The 19,604-nt window shown below is 42.9% G+C and overlaps 1 protein-coding gene across 1 annotated transcript in view; it reads left to right on the top strand.

Annotated features, from left to right (window-relative positions):
* Positions 1–16,852, top strand: part of GDPD1 (glycerophosphodiester phosphodiesterase domain containing 1) — a 111,595-nt gene extending 94,743 nt beyond the window's left edge. The window contains exons 6-10 of the mRNA XM_056558587.1: positions 4,310–4,399; positions 8,534–8,667; positions 11,062–11,121; positions 13,073–13,124; positions 16,271–16,852. Of these exons, the coding sequence (XP_056414562.1) occupies positions 4,310–4,399; positions 8,534–8,667; positions 11,062–11,121; positions 13,073–13,124; positions 16,271–16,393 (459 nt within the window). The 3' untranslated portion in view covers positions 16,394–16,852. The remainder of the gene's footprint in view (positions 1–4,309; positions 4,400–8,533; positions 8,668–11,061; positions 11,122–13,072; positions 13,125–16,270) is intronic.
* Positions 16,853–19,604: the final 2,752 nt, after the last annotated feature.

Here is a 19,604-nt window from a genome sequence, read left to right as displayed (position 1 = left end):
AAAAATCTTAATCATTCCAGTACTTATCAGCTGCTGTATGTTCCACAGGAAGTTCTTTTCTTTTTGAATTTCCTTTCTGTCTGACCACAATGCTCTCTGCTGACACCTCTGGAGAGGTTTGCTATGGGGATTTGCTCCTGCTCTGAACAGTTCCTAAAATGGACAGAGGTGTCAGCAGAGAGCACTGTGGTCAGACAGAAAGGAAATTCAAAAAGAAAAGAACTTCCTCTGGAAAATACAGCAGCTGATAAGTACTGGCAGATTATTAAAAAGAAGTAATTTACAAATCTGTTTAACCCCTTCCTGCTATAGGACATATGCATACATCCCAGCACCCGACACGTTCGCGCGCTGGGACATATGCATACGTCCTAGCGCTCTCCGGCACTGGAGATCGGCGGCAGGACCCGGCTGTCAATCATAGCCGGAGCCCCGCCGCAGCTACAATCGTGCCAGTCCCGGCAGCTTTAAACCCATAGATGCCGTGATCAATCCTGATCACACATCTATGGTGTTGACAGCGCGCTCCCCCTGTTCACCAATGGCGGTGCCGCAATACGATCTCTGGTTGCCGTTGGTTGCTATGGCAGCAGGAGGTCAGATCATGTCCTCCTGTCTGCCTGCTACGAAAGCCTGTGAGATCCAGCCAAATGTATTGCAGCATAGTATAACCTGTAAAAAGTGTAAAAAATCAAATAAAAAGTTCTTCAATAAAAGTATCAAGTGTAAAAAAAAAAAAAAAAGCCCCTTTCCCAATAAAAGCCCTGTATTATCACCAAAAAAGGTCAAACACACAAATCATATACATAATAGGTACTGCCACATCCGTAATGATGTGTACTATAAAACTATAGTGTAAATTATCCCGCACAGTGAACGCCGTAAAAAAAAAATACATAAAAAAAACGCAAAATTCGCCAATTTTGGTACAAATAGCGGAATAAAAAAGATCAAAAGGTAGCACGTATCACAAAAATGATACCAATAAAAAGTACAGCTCATCTTGCACAAAATAAGCCCTTACTCAATGGTGTCGGATGAAAAATAAAAAAGTTACGGCTGTTGGAAAATGAATGGCAGAAAAATAATTTTGCATAGAAAGCTATATAAAAGGGGTATCGCCATAATCGTACTCACTAGAGTTGAGCAAACTTACAGTAAATTGGCTCGTAGCGAACTTCGCAGCTCGGCTGTTGATTACTTTATTCTGCATAAATTAGTTCAGCTTTCCAAGAGCTCCAGTTGTCTGGAAAAGGTGGATACAGACCTAGGAGACCTAAGACTGTCATCCCGGACTTTTCCAGGCAACCAGAGCCCTCGGAAAGCTGAACTAATTTAATAATAGTAATCAACAGCCGAGCTGCAAGGTTCGCTACGAGCCAAGTAACTGTAAGTTCGTTCCACTCTAGTACTGACCCACAGAATAAATATAACATCACTTTTACTGCACAGTGTATACCAGAAATGTTCCAGTTTTTCACAATATTTTGGAGTTTTTCACAAAAAATGCTGCATGTATCAACAAAAATGCACCACTTATATAAAGTACAATATGTCACGAAAAAACTTTCTCAGAATCGCTCCTCTCAGAAGCGTTCTAAAGTTATTACCATTTAAAGAGATACATGTCAAATAAAAGATAAAATAAAAAAAAGCCTGGTCATTAAGATAAAAAATGTGTCTTAAGGGGTTAACTTCCTGACAGCAGTTGATTTAAAAAAAAAAAATTGTTTCCCAGTGGAGTACCCCTTTAAACAAGGGAGAACAACTTAATTTCTAAAACAAATCGTTTCCAAGATGTAGCTGCCGCTTCCTTCCCGTGTCTTTTTCAGAAGGGATATGACACTTGGGAGTTTATATGGTGTTTGTTGATTCTGTACTTTTTCCTCGGCTGAGAATTCCCTGTGTCATCTGGGAGCACTAATATATATCCATTCAGCGGCCAGCACTCAGCTGCTGTCAGGCACACCATTAATTCAGCTTGTTTATTGGCTTTAAGTGACAGTAACAAATCCGCAGGCTGCAGCTTTCTTCTGGATCAGCTTTATTGCTGAGGAAACGTAATGTAAGTCAGCAATATAATGAAATGATGCTGATCGGATGGAGATAAACACAGGTTACTGCTCTATTAAAGGGGTACTCCACTGCCCCAGCGTTCGGAAAATGTTCCTAACGCTGAGCACGGGTGTAGTGACATCACAGCCACGCCCCTTATGACATAAGGCTCCAGCCCCTCAATGAAAGTCTATGGGAGGGGGCGTGGCGGCTGCCACGCCCCTCCCATAGACTTGCATTGAGGGGCTGGGGCATGATGTCATGAGAGGCGTGGCCGTGATGTCACTACACCCGTGCTCAGCATTCTGGGGCAGTGGATTACAGTGACAGGTCAATTGTTCACATTAGATTTATAGCTAATTTCTTTGCCAGAAGACAGATTTGACTTCATATGTATCATATGACAAAATAAGCATACAGTTGTATATCACAGCAGGACTAAGGTCCTGGTCAAGCTAGTAATGATATATCATACTGTACACTAGAAAATGTGTAATCCATGCACATAGTTTATCAGTTATGCTTCTACAATGGTAGAAATACCAGAACCAATAGTTACGTGATATTCAGGGATAAATAACATAGCATCCATCCATGAGACCCAAACAAATCTAAAGGGTGCCCATTGGGGGGTACGTGCAAAGAGCCTCCACTAGAAAGCTCCCAGAACCAGAGGTTGCATTTTGTTCCTGTCATTCCACTGAAAAGGCATTTGGGAGGCCATGGAGACTTGGTTTAAAGTTTTCACCTTTCGACAAGAGGAACTCATGCAAATGACCCCTGCCGGCAAGTATCACGGAGGTGCCGAACTATGCAGCGCGCCCAGCAGCAGAGCACGCGTCATAGCCGGGACCTGTGGCTAATGCCGAACATCACCCATCGCGGTGATGATGTCCGGCATTAACCCTATAGACGCCGCGTTCAAAGTTGAACGCCACATCTAAAAGCCCTGAAGTTAACTGCCGGTTAGCTCAGGGATGCTGATCAGGATCACAGCAGTGAAATCGTGGTGTCCCGATCAGCTGTGAGGACAGCTGGAGGTCCCTTACTGTGCTCCGGGCCGTCCAATCGTCGCTCCTTTACTGCAGCCATCCATGGCAGGCAGTAGTAAAGGAGTGCCAATAACACTGATCAACGCTATGCTATGGCATAGCATTGATCAGTGTATGCAATCTACAGATTGCATGTAATAGTGCCCTATGGAGACAAAAAAAAAAAAAAAGTAAAAAAATTATTTTATTTATTTTTTATATAAAAAAAAAAGCCCTTCCGCTCATAAAAACAAAATACCCCTTTTTCCCATTGAAAAATAACCCCTGTCACATGACATAGAAAAAAGTATTGGTAGTTGGTATCGGCGAGTACTTAAAAAAAAGTATCGGTACTCGTACTTTAAAAAAATGGTATCGGGACATCCCTAGTATATTAAAGGGGTACTCAGGAGGGAAAAACATTTTTTCCAAATCAACTGGTGCCAGAAAGTTATACAGATTTGTAAATTACTTCTATTTAAAAATCTTAAACCTTCCAATATTTATCAGCTGCTGTATACTACAGAGGAAGTTATGTAGTTATTTCCAGTCTGACCACAGTGCTCTTTGCTGTCACCTCTGTCCACATCAGGAACTGTCCCAAGCATCACAGGTTTGCTATGGGGATTTGCTCCTGCTCTGGACAGTTTCTGACATGGACAGAGGTGGCAGCAAAGAACACTCTGGTCACGCTGGAAAGAACTACACAACTTCCTCTGGTGTATACAGTAGCTGATAAGATTTTTTTTTAAATAGAATCAATTTACATATCTTAATAATGTTTGGGCTCCAGTTCATTTGAACAGAGTACCTCTTTAAGTTGCGATATCTCAGCTTTACAATCAACCTATTGAAACCAACAGCTGAACAAACCAATGCCTCCCATACCACACAAGCAATCCTTGGATGTATTAATAGTCCATAATACTTTGTATTGTCCCAGTACCACATGCTACCGCCTTTTATTATATTACATTAGCGTTTACATGAATCGCTTGTAGTTCATTCTGGGATCTTTGCTGAATATCTATGTTTTTGTTATTATACTAGGTAAAGATATCCCCATTAAGCTTCCCAGAATTAAATTCAGTTATTAAAGATAGCGGGAACATATGCAGAGGGAGGTAGACCTCCTGTTGTGTCATATTCTACAGAAACCTTATGGAAATGAAACCTGTGGGAGGAAATGTTCACTTTAATGTGAGTTCTGTGTATTCCGGCAGGTCTCGGAACTCGTAAGAGAACACAAGAGAGAGCACCTGACTGTGTGGGGTAATGCCGACTACCAGATTGTTCAGAAGTGCCATAAAGAGGTAAGGGCAGAATAACTGTACAGTACAGATCTTCTGTATTGGGCGTGCTACGGGTACAGCTGAACACTTCATATGTAACAGGGTTAAAAAGAGGATTAAAAGTCATGTTGCTTTAATTCCTTATTATTGTGATTACCTTATATTCACCTGAGCATAGATTTAGTGATGGTTTGAGTATAGCATTTTACTTTTATCCTTATTATATGAGGATTACTGCATAATGCTCGCTATACTGCTCAAGTTAAAGTCACCTTGAAGCTCTTAATGTATAAGTAGGTACCTGGCTCTGGTTTCAGTACGGGGTTGTGCGCTGCCCTGCCTTTCGGAGTTCCGCTCGCAGCGTCCGGAAGTTCATTACTCCGAACGCTGTGTGCGGGCTTCCGTGTTCGCGGCCGGCCCCTCGTGACGTCACGCCCGCCCGCCCCCTCAACCAAAGTCTATGGGAAGGGGGCGTGACAGCGGTCGTGCCCCCTTCCCATAGACTTTCGTTGAGGGGGCGGGCGTGACGTCACGAGGGGGCGGCCGCGAACACGGAAGCCCGCACACAGCGTTCGGAGTAATGAACTTCCGGACGCTGCGAGCGGAGCTCCGAAAAGCAGGGCAGCACACAACCCCTTTAAGTTACAATATTAATTGGTTCCAGGACGACCATTGTATGTTGAAACCATTGTATGTTGAGACCATAACTCTATGGAAACCTGGTAATTGGTTCTGGAGCCACCAAAATGTCATCCAAAAATAGGAAAATGTGAGGATTAAAGAAAAATAAGTAGATAACTAATACAGATAAAGCAAGTTCTTACATGCAAAAGTAAGAAAGATCTGCTGGGAGCTGTAAATCACTGTCTATGTCAGTGTTTCCCAACCAGAGTGCCTCCAGCTGTTGCAAAACTACAACTCCCAGCATGCCCGGACAGCCGTTGGCTGTCCGGGCATGCTGGGAGTTGGAGTTTTGCAACAGCTGGAGGCACCCTAGTTGGGAAACAATGGTTTAATGTGAGGACAGGAGCTTCTTCAGGGTCATATACAGTACACACAATGGGGGACATGTATGAAAGATTTTACCCCTGTTTTGTGTGTATTTTTTTGTGCAAAATTTTGCGCAAGCCCTTTTTTCCCCCATTTTTTTGCGCACATTTTGGTAGAGCATGTCCTCCAGATGTGGCCTAATCAGGGTACCTTGGAGTGACCTCTATAGTACGCATGGATTTATTAACTGCGTACTTTTCCTTTACAACAAAAATTTTGCCGCAAGAGCTGTTTTTTTTTGCGCAAATATAAGCCATCTTGGACTTAACGTACCAAGATGCTCTAAATCATCGATTCTATTTTCCAAAGAGTGGATTGAGGAGATTACTATATTTACCCGCAATTTATGAAGCTCATTGCGCTTGATTGATAAATTTAGAGCTTCTGCACATAATTTAGAATTCGGGAAAAGGGGTAAACTGCTTCTACCATACACAAATAATGATACATGTCCCCCCGTGTCCCAAATGGTGCAACCCTTGCTTGGTGTCCAAAGGAGCAGCTAACCCAGGCACATGTAAGGAGTAGTACAGAACTTGTAGTTCCTCCCTGTACTGTAGGGGGCGCTACCAGACAGCCGGTCAGTGCTTGTACTTCAGTAATAGACGTGATTTACCAGTAAAATGCCTGTTCTGATTGGTCAGTTCCTCCAGTTGTGACATGTTTCACAGATCTGGACTCTCTGTAGCATTGTATGGTGAGTCTGGTTTCAAGTTACAATGGTCCAGAAAAGACCATTGTATGTTGAACCTATTGTATGTTGAGGCCATTGTAAGTTGAGGGATCGCTGTATTTCCGATGTAGATCAATAAGCAAATGCTTCACTATTCTACCCCCCAAAAATGCTCTCAGTGCCATCTACTGGACAACTCAACATAGTGCAAGAGTCAGGCAAAGACCTGTATCGATCGGTAATAGATCCAGTGACATGTGTTTGCTAACTTATAGCAAGTGAGATTTCCTTCATGTCTTTTAGAATTCGGACACTTGTGAATCTTAAAGGACAACTGCAGCGTTATGACACTTATCCCTTATCCACAGGATAGGGGATATGTGTTTGATTGCGGGGATCCGACAGCTGGGACCCCTCGTGATCTCCCTAACGGGGCGCCGCCATTAGAGCTTATGGTGAGCGCTAAGGCGCGTTGCGTCGACCTAGAGGTCGACGGTGACGCCCCGTCTCCTCCCTGTCCCCAAACAGTTCTATGGGGGAGACGGGGACGCACGAACACTGCCTCCCCGCCTCTCCCATAGAGATGTATGGAGGAGGCATGCCGGATGCAACGTCATGCTGCGGCCGGCACGCCCCCTACACGGGACAGCCGCGGCCCCGTACAGGAGATCACAGGGGGTCCCAGCGGTCGGACCCCCCCCCCGCAATCAAACACTTATCCCCTATCCTGTGGATAGGGGATAAGTGTCATACCGCTGCAGTTGTCCTTTAATCTTCTTACAAGCTCACGGCCCATAAGAACGCATGTTAAAAAGGTAGCATGTAATCTCAATGAGGGTGGACGTGTGCTTTAAAGGGTAGCTCCCACCATCCTATTTATTTTTTTTGCTAGCCCGTTCCCCCCCCGCTACGACACTAGCCAGTTTCCTCCTCCCCCCCCGCCCCGCATACCCCGTTCCCTCATTACACTTGCAGTTACTGCAGAGTCCGGCAGCGGGCGTGCAGGGACAGCAGCGGCAACGAGGCGGCGGCGGCAATGTGCGGGAGGAGTGGCCTCCCATCCAGTGGCCGGGGAGCCAATGCTCTTGCTCCCGCCTGTCTGATTGACAGGCAGGGAGCGAGTGCAGCCTAACTGAAAAAGGACTGATTGCCACTCCAAAATCAGTCCTTTTTCAGTGGCCGGTTTTTAAATGTAAATTAAAACTTTTTAATGAAAAAAAAAAATAATAGAAGTATATTAGAGATATGTTGTAGTACATAAGTACTACAACATATCAAAAACTAAAGTTGGTGACAGTGCCCATTTAAACATTTTAGTTTAAGGTGCAAAATAGGAAAGCTCTTAAAACTTTATTATAAATGTTGTTAAAATAAAACTATATCCCTTTAAATTGTAATGTAAAAAAAAGAGGAAAAAAAAGTTTTCAAATCAATTAGAACCAGAAAGTTAAACAGATACTTCTATTTAAAACACTCAAGCCTTCCAGTACTTATCAGCTGCTGTATGCTCTGGAGGAAGTCATGTTGTCTTTCAAGTCAGACGCAGTACTATCTGCTGCCACCCTTGAGTGTGTCAGGAACTGTCCAAGACAGGAGAGGTTTGCGATGGGGATTTGCGTCTTCTCTGGACAGTTCCTGAAACAGACAAAGATGGCAGCAGGAAGCACTCTGTTTGGATGGAAAGACTACACAACTTCCTCCAGCAGCTGATATTTACTGTAAGGTGAGAGATATTTAAATAGAAGCAGTTTCTGGGCTTTTTTTGTCCCCCTTTGGAGTACCCATTTATTCCCTTCAAGTGTTCCTGTCACGCCCCCTCTCATAGACTTTCAATGAGGATGCGTGGCCATGACGTTGCAAGCCTCCACCCTGCATCACCAGTTATCCAGATGTCTGGGGTGCCGCAGCCAAGATCGTGGGGGTCCCCAGTGATCAGACATCTTATCCCCTATGCTTTGGATAGGGCATAAGATGTCTAGAGGCGGGGTACCCCTTTAAGTGGTTAAGGTTGGTTTAACACCAATCTAATGCAGACATATTGTTAGTCTATAATGTTATGTCCATATTGCACTACGAGTCCTTGCTGTCAGTTTGGGTCCTTAGAGCTGTGGTCAGGCCAGGACTTGTTGCCATAATATGGATGTAAGTATCTGTTGTGTGAACCCAGTCTAAAAGGTCCTCTGTAGAAACATTCCACACAAAATCTGGGTGGAAATTGACTTGAGGTGCACTTTTCAGATCTGAAGTATGGGAATTTTGGTGTTGGATATACTGCAGAGAGTTCACAACTGTACAGATAGACACTTTATTATATTAACCTTGTGACAGTTTTTTTCTGCATGGTTCAGCTAATAATGCAAGATATTGACCCTAGTGGAGAAGAATATTAAAGGACAATCCATGTAATGCAGTGTTTCTGTTTATAATCCTAGAACGGCAGCATCCCTCTGCTTTTCTGCTCTCAACGGGTTCTGCTCCTGGTTGGACTATTCTATACAGGACTTCTCCCCTTCTTTCCACTTTGGGAACAATTCTTAGAAATTCCGATGCCTTCTATAATCATGAAGTAAGAAATACCTGAGATCTTCTGTCTGTTATCATATTTCTGCATTTTAAGGGTACGCAAAATACGCAGCCGATTTTGCTTCCCATCTACTTCAATGGGTAGGCACATACCCAGCAGCAAATACTCAGAAAAATACGGCATGTGGGAATGTACCCTAAAATCCCAAGTTTACATTTGATCATACATATAAATGCAACGTATGCATTATACAGTTGTGCTAAAAAGTTTTCACACCCTGGCAGAAATAGTGAAATGTTGGCATTGATTAAAAAAAATATATAACTGATCATGTAAGAAAAAAAATGAAAACTAACTTATTCAAAGAAGCATAGGGGTAAATGTCTGATCGCAGGGGGTCCAACCGCTGGGACCCCCGCAATCTCCCATACGGGGCCCCCAGCTCGGCCACGGCTCTGCTAGAGGGAGTTTCATCACCCAACACGTCAGCTGGTTAAAACATGTCCCCTCCATTCATCTCTCTATGTCTCCGCCTCTTCCTTAGAGATGAATAGAGGGGGTGTGTTTCCACCAGCTGACTTACTGGGTAGGAAACATCACTTCCTTGAGCAGAGCTGGGGCCCCATATGGGAGATCGCAGGGGTCCCAGCAGTCCGCTCCTCCATGATCAGACATTTATCCCCTATCCAATGAATAGGGGATACATTTCTTACAACTGGGCATCTTCTTTAAGGATAGCTATTATCAAAATGATAACAGAAATGGCCTGATCAAAAGTTTACATACGCTCGAAAGCTTGGCCTTGTTACAAACACACAAGGTGACACAAACAAGTTAAAATGATAAGTAAGGGTTAACTTCCCACACCTGTGGCTTTTTAAATTGTAGTTAGTGTCGTTGTATAAATAATCAATGAGTTTGTTAGCTCTCTGTGAATGTACTGGACAGGCTAGATACTGAGCCATGGGGAGCAGAAAAGAACTTTCAAAAGACCTACACAAGAAAACATTATAAACATGAAAAAGGGTGTTAAAAGGTATTCAAAGTCAGTACTCAAAATAATTCCAGTCAGTACTGTTTAATCACATATCAGAATTTGGGAATCTCTTTATACCAAGCCAAGATCAGATGACCAAGAAGCATTTCAGCCACAACTGGCAGAAGAATTGATCGGGATACAAATAAAAACCCACAGACTTTTATTACTGTGCAACGCGTTTCCTGGTCGAACAGACCACTTTGTCAGGCACAGTGAATAGAACTTGATGCAGACAACTTTCTACATTGTGTACTAGCTGTACTGGGTTACTGTAGCTGAGCTGTGTCAGCTTCCATCAGCTCTTGCCAACAGCTGACTGGTGGCATACCGATGAGATATTTATGGCCTATCCTGAGGATAGGCCATCAATACACAAAGTTCCAGAAAACCCCTTTACCACATGCATGCTTGAATTAAATTAGTATACAGTTTAATTACAATGAGGAGGTAGCTTTTTCTTCAAGTCAATTTGACTACTTAAGAAGCCTAATGAACTTAGTAGCAAGGATTAACCGTTAATGCCGGTCATACCAATGTTCAGCATTAACCCTTTAGAGCCTACAATCAAGTTGGATTGCGAGATCTAAAAGCATTAAATTACTGGTGCCAGTCTTTGCGGTGAGCTGATCGGTACCCCTGCAGTGCGATCGCAGGGTCCCAACCAGCTAACATGACAGCGTTAGATCCCTTACCTGCCTCTGTAGCATCGGATCTGCGCTCTTAGTATACAGGCTACATAGGCAGCCTGTATAAGATGAGTGCCGATACCACTGTTTAATGCTATGCTATGGTATAGCATTAAACAGCGTTTTCAATTGAAATATTGCATGTAATAGTCCTCTATGGGGAATAAAAAGATGAGAAAAATAAAAAAGAATATGAAAAATTTAATAAAATGTGAATAAATCATAAATATAAATAAATAAATAATCATCCCCATTTTCCTGTTTTTCAAACAGAATAATGTGAACAATAATAAACACAATTGGTATTGCTGCTTGCATGCATGTCGAAACTATTAAAATACAATGTTAATATAACCACTAAAAAAATACCAAAGTCCAGTGCAGATTGTTTGGTCACTTCATCTACCAGAAAAAAATAATAAAAAGCGATCAAAAAGGCCCATCCAAACAAAAATTGTACAGTTAAAAACTACCGATCAGGGCACAAAATATGAGCCCTCAAACAGCCCTGTATACGGAAAATTTTAAAATGTTATAGGGGTCAGCATAGGGCAATTTTAAGCACACTTATTTTCTTTAAAAAAAATGTAAAGTAGTAGTATGAAACAAAACCTAAATAAATAGGGTATCTTTGTAAAATATATAAACCTACAGAATATAGATACTGTGTCTGTTTTACCATAAAGTGCTGTATTTTGTATCTTCCTACAGGCTCAAGGATCCCTCGAAAATGAGCAGAAGTCACAAGTTTGTTGTGTGGCTGGCAGATGCGTAAGCAATACATTACTAGATTTATTTAGGAATTCCTTATTTATAGAACAAACAAATGAAGATGATGCACACCATAACATCCATACCAGCAACCTGAAATACTGAATAGATTAGTAGGTTAATTTAATTTTTGACAAAGTTTGCCTATTTCCTGCTCTTAAAGGGGTACTCCGGTGAAAACCTTTTTTCTTTTAAGTCAACTGGTGGCAGAAAGTTAAACATATTTGTAAATTACTTCTATTAAAAAAATCTTAAACCTTCCTGTACTTATTAGCTGCTGAATACTACAGAGGAAATTCTTTTCTTTTTGGAATGCTCTTTGATGACATCACGAGCACAGTTCTCTCTGCTGACGTTATTATAATAATAACGCTTTTTTTATTGTTGTCCTTAGTGGGATTTGAACCCAAGTCCCCAGCACTGCAAGGCAGCAGTGCTAACACTGAGCCACCATGCTGCCCTTAGCATACATCTGCTGTGCATGGTTGCTAAAATGGACAGAAATGTCAGCAGAGAGCACTGTGCTCGTGATGTCATCAGTGTTCCAAAAAGAAAGAAATTACCTCTGTAGCATTCAGCAGCTAATAAGTACTTGAAGGATTAAGATTTTTTAATAGAAGTGATTTACAAATATGTTTAATTTTCTGCCACCAGTTGATTTAAAAGAAAAAAGGTTTTCACCGGAGTACCCCTTTAAAGAAGAAGTCCCACATAGGAAAATGTATCCTTTGGATAGGGGATAAGTGTCTGATGATGGGGCGTTCGACTGCTGGGAACCCCGCAATCTTCAGTACGGCGCTCCGGTTCCTATCATGCACGGTGCAGGGGTTGGCATGCGCTCTCTATTCCTCCATTCATTTCTATGAGAGAGCCGGAGATACATGAGCGCTGTACTCATGTATGTCCTGTTCTCCCATAGAGATGAATAGAGGACGCGTGCCGACCCTGCCCTGTGTGTGACTCCCTTTGGATAGGGCAGTGGTCTTCATCCTGCAGACCTCCAGTTGTTGCAAAACTACAACTCCCAGCATGCCCGGACATCCAACGGCTGTCCGGGCATGCTGGTAGTTGTAGTTTTGCAACATCTGGAGGTCCGCTGGTTGAAGACCACTGGGATAGGGCATACATTTTCCTACGTGGGATTTCTCCTTAAAAGGAGTTATCCAGGGATAAAAACACAGAGCTAATATCTTTCAGAAACAGCACCTCCTCTGTCCTCAGTTTGTGTGAGGTATTGCAGCTCAGTTTCATTGAGGTGAATGGAGCAAAGTTGTAATACCACACACAAGCTGAGCACAGAGGTGGTGCTGTTTTTGAAAGAAATTAGCTCTGTATTTCTATCTCATCCTCCTCAAAAGTTACACTATGCATTTAGAATGCTTCTCTGTATTATTACCGTATATAGCTTCGCTGACTGCCACCTTGCAGCCTAATGGGAACATGCCATTAAGTTTTTATGTAAAGGTGACCCTGTCATTTGCAATAACTATTGACACAATGCAGAGACATGTCAAAAGTTTTGATCATGGCCCCACCGATCTTTAAAATGAGCCAGGAAAGCGTTCAGTCGAGCACTTCACTCCCTGGCTTACTGTAGGACATGGGCTCCATTGTAAGGCTAGAATTTTCCTTCATGTCAGTAAACATACCCAAAAGACGAAGTATGTGACCAGATAAGTATATTTGTCTTGAATTTTTTTTATAAGGCTATGTTCACACGATGGAATTTCAGTGCAGAATTCTGCAGAAGAATTCCACAGGGACGTTCCGCTGCAGCAGAGTCCCATTGATTTCTGCGGCAGATTATTCCAAAGCAGCATAACTGTCCGCATGTTCTGCCTGTGTCCGCATGGAAATTTTCCGTGCGAACATTCGCCCATGTGAACATAGCCTTACTCTCTCTACACATCGTAGGCATTTCATTTTATGTGATGCATTTTATTTGTTTCAGATTAATTATGAGAAAGTCCCTGTTCGAGCACCTGAAAGCTCGAGGAATCCAGGTACGTGTTAAAATAATACCTAGATATGTGTACTATAGTCACTTCAGATGAATCAGTGGATCAACAAAATGAACATTGCACCATTGGCCGAGACTTATCCATCTGTCTGACACAAAAACCTGTCTGATTTTTGTCTCAACCAATCCCAGCGCAGCTTTCATTTTACCAGAGCAGTTTGAGAAATAAAAGCTGAGCTCTGATTACTTTCTGTGGGTAAATAAGAACATTATTGTCTTGGACAGATTGATAAATCTGAGTCATTGGGGGAGATTTATCAAAACCTGTCCAGAGGAAAAGTTGTCTAGTTGCCCATAGCAACCAATCAGCTTGCTTCTTTCATTTTCAACAATGAAAGAAGCGATCTGATTGGTTGCTATGGGCAACTGGGCAACTTTTCCTTTGCACAGGTTTTGATAAGTCTACCCCATTGTGTCCATTGTTCTACTCCGTCATGGGGGGCACTGAATCTGTTACATGACGGACACCAGTTGTGCCTTACAGACCCCACTCAGGCTTCTCTCATGGTATTCAGTATTTTACTGAACAAAATAACTTAGAGCTTTTTTGTCCTGTATTTTCGCCAGAGAATGCAACAGAAACTCCAAAGGAAACATAGAAACAGTTGAAACACAGTGGGAATTTTGCAGAATGTCGCCTGAAAAATACAGCAGACGTTCAGCAAATATCAGGCGCCAGCTGGCAGGCACAGGCTAGCACTAGGGCAACTTGGAAATGTGTTGTCTCCATAGATGGAAATGCATTTCAAAGCGGATTCCACCGAAAGAATGAACTTGTTCATTCTTTTGGCGGACACCGGAATTGCAATTACTTTGCCAGGAATATCTGCCGCAAAAATTCTGACGAGTGCACGGTGCAGCAGAATCCTATTTAAAACAATGGGACTCTGCTGCAACTGAATTTCCGAGCAGGATTTTTATGCCCGATTCTGCTTGGAAATTTCATCGTGTGAACATGGCCTTAAAGACCATCCCTGTGATAAGAAAGGATGGCATATGTCTGGGAAATGCCATCACTTTCTGATTGGTGGGGTTCTGCTGCTTTTGTTCTGTGCCCCCTTCAATGTCTTTCCCTGTATATTCGCACTCCGGGTCACGTAAAGTGGTTCTCCGCCCCTAGACCTCTAAGATGTGTGATCACGGGGGTCCTGCTGCTGGGGACCCCCGTGATCTCCCTGATGCACCCTGCTTTCTTTTAGAGCGTTGGGTGCAGCGCCGGAGGCTCGTGACATCACGGCCACGCCCCCTTAATTAAACTCTATTGGAGGGGGCGTGATGGCCGTCACGCCCCCTCCCATAGACGTGCATTGAGGGGGCATGGCTGTGATGTCACAAGCGGGGCATGACCATATATAGTCAATCATCTGGCACGGAGCAAAGTTCGCTCTGTGCACCGGATCGCGGGAGTTCCCAGTGGCGTGACCCTTGCAATCACACATCTTATCCCCTATCCTCTGGATAGGGGCAGAGTACCCCTTTAAATGGAGCTGGGAAATAGTGCCCTGTATAGCCAGTGCATGGGAGCACTGCTGTAGAGGGAATAACTGTAAATGGAATGCAGTGCCAAAGCGCATCTGTCACTAGATCTATAATTGTTAACCGGGCAACACAGTGTAGTAGGGGTTAACAAGCTTTGTTTCTTTGGTTTCTTTATTTCATTAAAAAAAATGCTTCTTATCCCATCGCCTTTAGAGTGGTCTGCAACGTCTCTGCTTACGCCTCACACGCTCCTCCTGGTAATTGACACCGAGAGCTTGACTGCCCTCAGTGGCCCAGTGTAGTTTGGCTGCACATCCGCCCTCAATGTGTATTACAGGGCATGCTCAGTGAGTCCGCTAGCATTTCTCAACCTCACAGACTCACCGCTCATGCCCCATAATACACAGGGCCCCCAGGACATTAACAAACCTCTGTGCCGCTCAGTGATCCTCTTTTTGCACAGGCTGACTCAACCAGGCTGTACAAGGGAAGTGCTGTTAACACTGACCAATACAATGCTATGGCAAAGCATTGAACAGTGTTTGCAGTTATATGATTGCATGTCCCCTATAATCAAAGAACATATTTATAAACATCAATAAGCCCCTCCCCTAATAGGTTTAAATCACCCCTTTATTCTATTTTTTAAATAAAATAATGTAAACAAAAATGAACATAGACATATTTGGATTCGCCGTGTGCAGTAATGTCCAAAATATTACAATTAAATATTTTTTTTTACTATTGGTTACTTCATACTGTATATAAGAAAAAAAAATAATAAAAAAGTGATCAGAAAGTCCCATCTATACAAAAATTGTACCAATAAAAACTTTAGTATACAGCGCAAAAGGGGTACTCCACTGGAAACATTTTTTTTTTTTTTTTAAAGCAACTGGTGCCAGAAAGTTAAACAGATTTGTAAATTACTTCTATTAGAAAATCTTAATTCTTCCAGTACTTATCAGCTGCTGTATGATCCACAGGAAGTTCTTTTCTTTTTCAATTTCGTTTCTGTCTGAGCGCAGTGCTCTTTGCTGACACCTCTGTCCATATTAGGAACTGTCCAGAGCAGGATAGGTTTGCTTTGGGGATTTGTTTCTACTCTGGACAGTTGCTAAAATGGACAGAGGTGTCAGCAGAGAGCACTGTAGTCAGACAGAAAGGAAATTCAAAAAGAAAAGAACTCCCTGTGGATCATGCAGCAGCTGATAAGTACTGGAAGGATTAAGATTTTTAAATAAACGTAATTTACTAATCTGTTTAACTTTCTGGCACCAGTTGATTCAGAAATGTTTTTTTTTTCAGTGGAGTACCCCTTTAAAGCGAAAAAAGAAACCCGATAAGTGGCGATATTGCTGTTTTGCTTTTTTTTTTTTGCTTTATCATATACTTAGTAGTAAAACAAGAGATGTCGTTACAATGTAAAATTGGTCCAGAATAAAACAATCCTTCATATGGCCATGTAGGTGAAAACTCAAAAATAAAAAATTGTTGCGTCCTTATGGGGAGGAAGTCACTAACTACTCTTCGGGGGTTTTATACTTAACTTGCTTAATGATTCTAAGAAAGAATTGTAAAAGATTCTGTAGGAACTATTTGTAGCAGTAATATTTCACATACATTAATTTTGTTGTCTCTTACTCATAGGTTTATATTTGGGTGTTAAACAATGAAGAAGAATATAAGAGAGCATTCGATTTGGGCGCCACTGGCGTAATGACGGATTATCCTACGCGACTGAAGGAATTTCTGGAGCATTACCCTCAATGAGACAGGTTTAAAGAGCCGGTCACCTGAGTGACATTACTGTACAATAAGGTCATCATACCTCATGCACGGCCGTCTAGTAAATACTTAGATACTTATACATATGTATTTTGGGGGATCTTGTATAGTTTACATCTGTAAATACCAGAATCAGGGCAGAACCACTATGCTGTAAAGTCAACAACTTTTCCTATGGACTGATTGACATGGAATGTACACAGTATTTACTTATGGGAAACTGTAAACCATCACTAAGAATAAAGTCCGATTCATATTACTGTTGCAGGGGAAGGATGGACACTGAAGACGGAATGATGGATTTTTGTTTAAAGGACTAACTGTATATAAAGGGGTTCTCTGGATGTAAAACACTGTATGAACTGAGCATAACATACAGAAAGAGTCAAAAAGGATGGTGCAAAAGTGAAGGTCTGTACTTAAAAGGGGTATTCCGGGCAAAAACATTTTATCCCCTATCCAAAGTATAGGGTATAAGATGTCTGATCGCGGGGGGCCTGCTGCTGAGACCCCCCTGCGATCTCCCTGCAGCACCAGCATTCTATGCTGAATGCTGAATCTGGGTGAATGCTGAATGCTGGGTGCTGAATCTCCAGTTTCGGAAGCCTCCAGGTTTCCGGGACTGGGGACGTGACGTCACACCACGCCCCCTCCATTCATGTCTATGGGAGGGGGCGTGATGTTAGGCACGCCCCCTCCCATAGACATGAATGGAGGGGGCGTGGCGTGACGTCACGTCCCCAGTCCCGGAAACCAAGAGGTTTCCGAAACTAGAGACGCATCTCCCACATAGAATGCAGGTGCTGCAGGGAGATCGCAGGGGGGGGGGGGTGTTCTCAGCAGCGGGCCCCCCGCGATCAGACATCTTATACGCTATACTTTGGATAGGGGATAAAATGTTTTTGCCCGGAATACACCTTTAAGTAACATCAGTAGTAAATGGCTGGTGACCGAAAATCAAAGCAAAACTGGCTTAGGGTGGTTTCACACCACGTTTTGTACTTACGGTTCCCGTATACGGCTGGGAGGAGGGGGCGGGGCTTAATCACGGCGCCTGTACTCAGCCGTATAGGGGAACCGTATTTAATGCATGTCTATGAGCCGACTGGAGTGAACCGCAGCCTCCGGTCTGCTGCATTTTCGGCCGTATGCGGTTTCCCGACCGCAGGCAAAAACGTGGTCGACCGCGTTTTTGCCTGCGTTCGGGAAACCGCATATGGCTGAAAACGCAGCCGACCGGAGGCTGCGGTTCACTCTGGTCGGCTCATAGACATGCATTAAATACGGTTCCCCTATACGGCTGAGTACAGGCGCCGTGATTAAGCCCGCCCCCTCCTCCCAGCTGTATACGGGAACCGTAAGTACAAAACGTGGTGTGAAACCACCCTTAGTGCGTTGTGATAGGTTGCTATGAGGTATTGTGTATATTTACCTAATTGTAAGCCATACAGATTATGAGGGAGATTTATTAAAACCTGTGTAGAGGAAGATTGGTGCAGTGGCCCATAACAACCAATTAGTTTGTTTCGTTCGTTTTTCAGAGGCCTAAAAATGAAAGAAGCAATCTGATTGGTTGCTACAGGCAACTGCACCAATCTTCCTCAATAAAGGTTTTGATACATCTCCCCCTTATATCTTCTTCTGGAGGACGACAAACTGAGACACCTTGACTTTTGCATTGACTTGCAGGGCGGATTGTAAGAGGATGAATTTGCTGACAGGCTGTGTCAGCCATGAGGTTACTTTTCACCTCAGTGGGATGCTTAATCGCCACAAAGTTAGATCTTCAAACTCAGAAAAACCACGTGCCCTTATTGAGCTCATGACGGTCTCACCCAAAGTTAACTTGTTCTATGCAATCCGTAGGCGCAAAGTCTATGATCCCTTCTTTTGCAGAGGATGCTGTCACTGGCTGCTCCTACCTGTATGTATTAAAACAATTGCTAAGCCTGCATTCACACCACGTTTTTGCAATACAGTTCCCGTATCAGGTTTTTGATGAAAAACTAATTCCTCAAAACCTGACTAAACTGTATCAAAACGTCTGTACAAATTTTAACCTGTATACGGTTTAAAAAATGAGATCTGGTTGCATCCGTTTTTTAAGAAAAAAAACTTTTTTTTAACTTTTCACTCCATTATGAATAAAGTTTCACTTGTTTGATTGAAATTCCAAGAAAAAAAACTGTGCAAAGTCAAAAACCATATGGTGAAAACCGGATGGAACCGTACACACATACAGTTCTGTACGGTTCCCATTGACTCCCATGTTAAAAAAAAAACGTATACGGTTTTTCACCCGGACCAAAAACCATGGTAGGATACGGTTTTGGGTACAGGAAAAAAAACTGACAAAACCGTACAGGATGCAAAACGGACACAACCTGATGCATCTTTTGGCATACGGTTTTCAATGGAGTCAATGCATACGGTTTTCAATACGGTTCCGTACAGTTTTCATTTTGAAAACGTATACGGGAACTGTATTGCAAAAACGTGGTGTGAATGCACCCTAACAAATGTAGTCTGTCAGCAGGATGATGCACCTCCACATTTCCATTTGGACATTCCCCAATATCTAAATGAAACTCTACCGGAACATTGGACCAGCCGCGTCGAAAACAACGATTCACCGCGATCGTCAGATCTAACACCCTGTGACTTTTTTCTGTGTGGCTACATCAAGGACTCCTATATTTCTGACCCCCCCCAGCCACACGATCTGAATGAGACAATGCATCATATTCAAGGATATGCTGGATCGATCTGGATTACCCCCTAGACATCTGCCTGTCACCAATGGAAATCATGTCGAATATGTAATAGTGTATAAATAAAACTTGAATAGATACGGTATTTTGTGTTTTCATGTTAATACATTTGTGTTATGTTCCCTGGATTATGAATAGTGAGGATCTCATTTAGCACCATCCTTTTTGACACATCCTGTATATCCGCACAGGTCAAAAGTGATGAACCGCATCAGCAAGTGGCTCGCATATGCTGGACCTTCTGGTCTTGTTGTAATGTGAGGATCTAGGACAGTGGTCTCAAACTGTGGCCCTCCAGATGTTGCAAAACTTCAACTCCCAGCATGCCCGGACAGCCAACGGCTGTCCGGGCATGCTGGGAGTTGAAGTTTTGCAACATCTGGAGGGCCACAGTTTGAGACCACTGATCTAGGGGGGGTCATGAT

Source organism: Hyla sarda, chromosome 2 (genome assembly GCF_029499605.1).
Source record: "Hyla sarda isolate aHylSar1 chromosome 2, aHylSar1.hap1, whole genome shotgun sequence".
NCBI classification, from domain to species: Eukaryota; Metazoa; Chordata; class Amphibia; order Anura; family Hylidae; genus Hyla; species Hyla sarda.
Note: the sequence above shows the minus strand (reverse complement) of the source record. Positions and strands in the feature narration are given on the sequence as shown.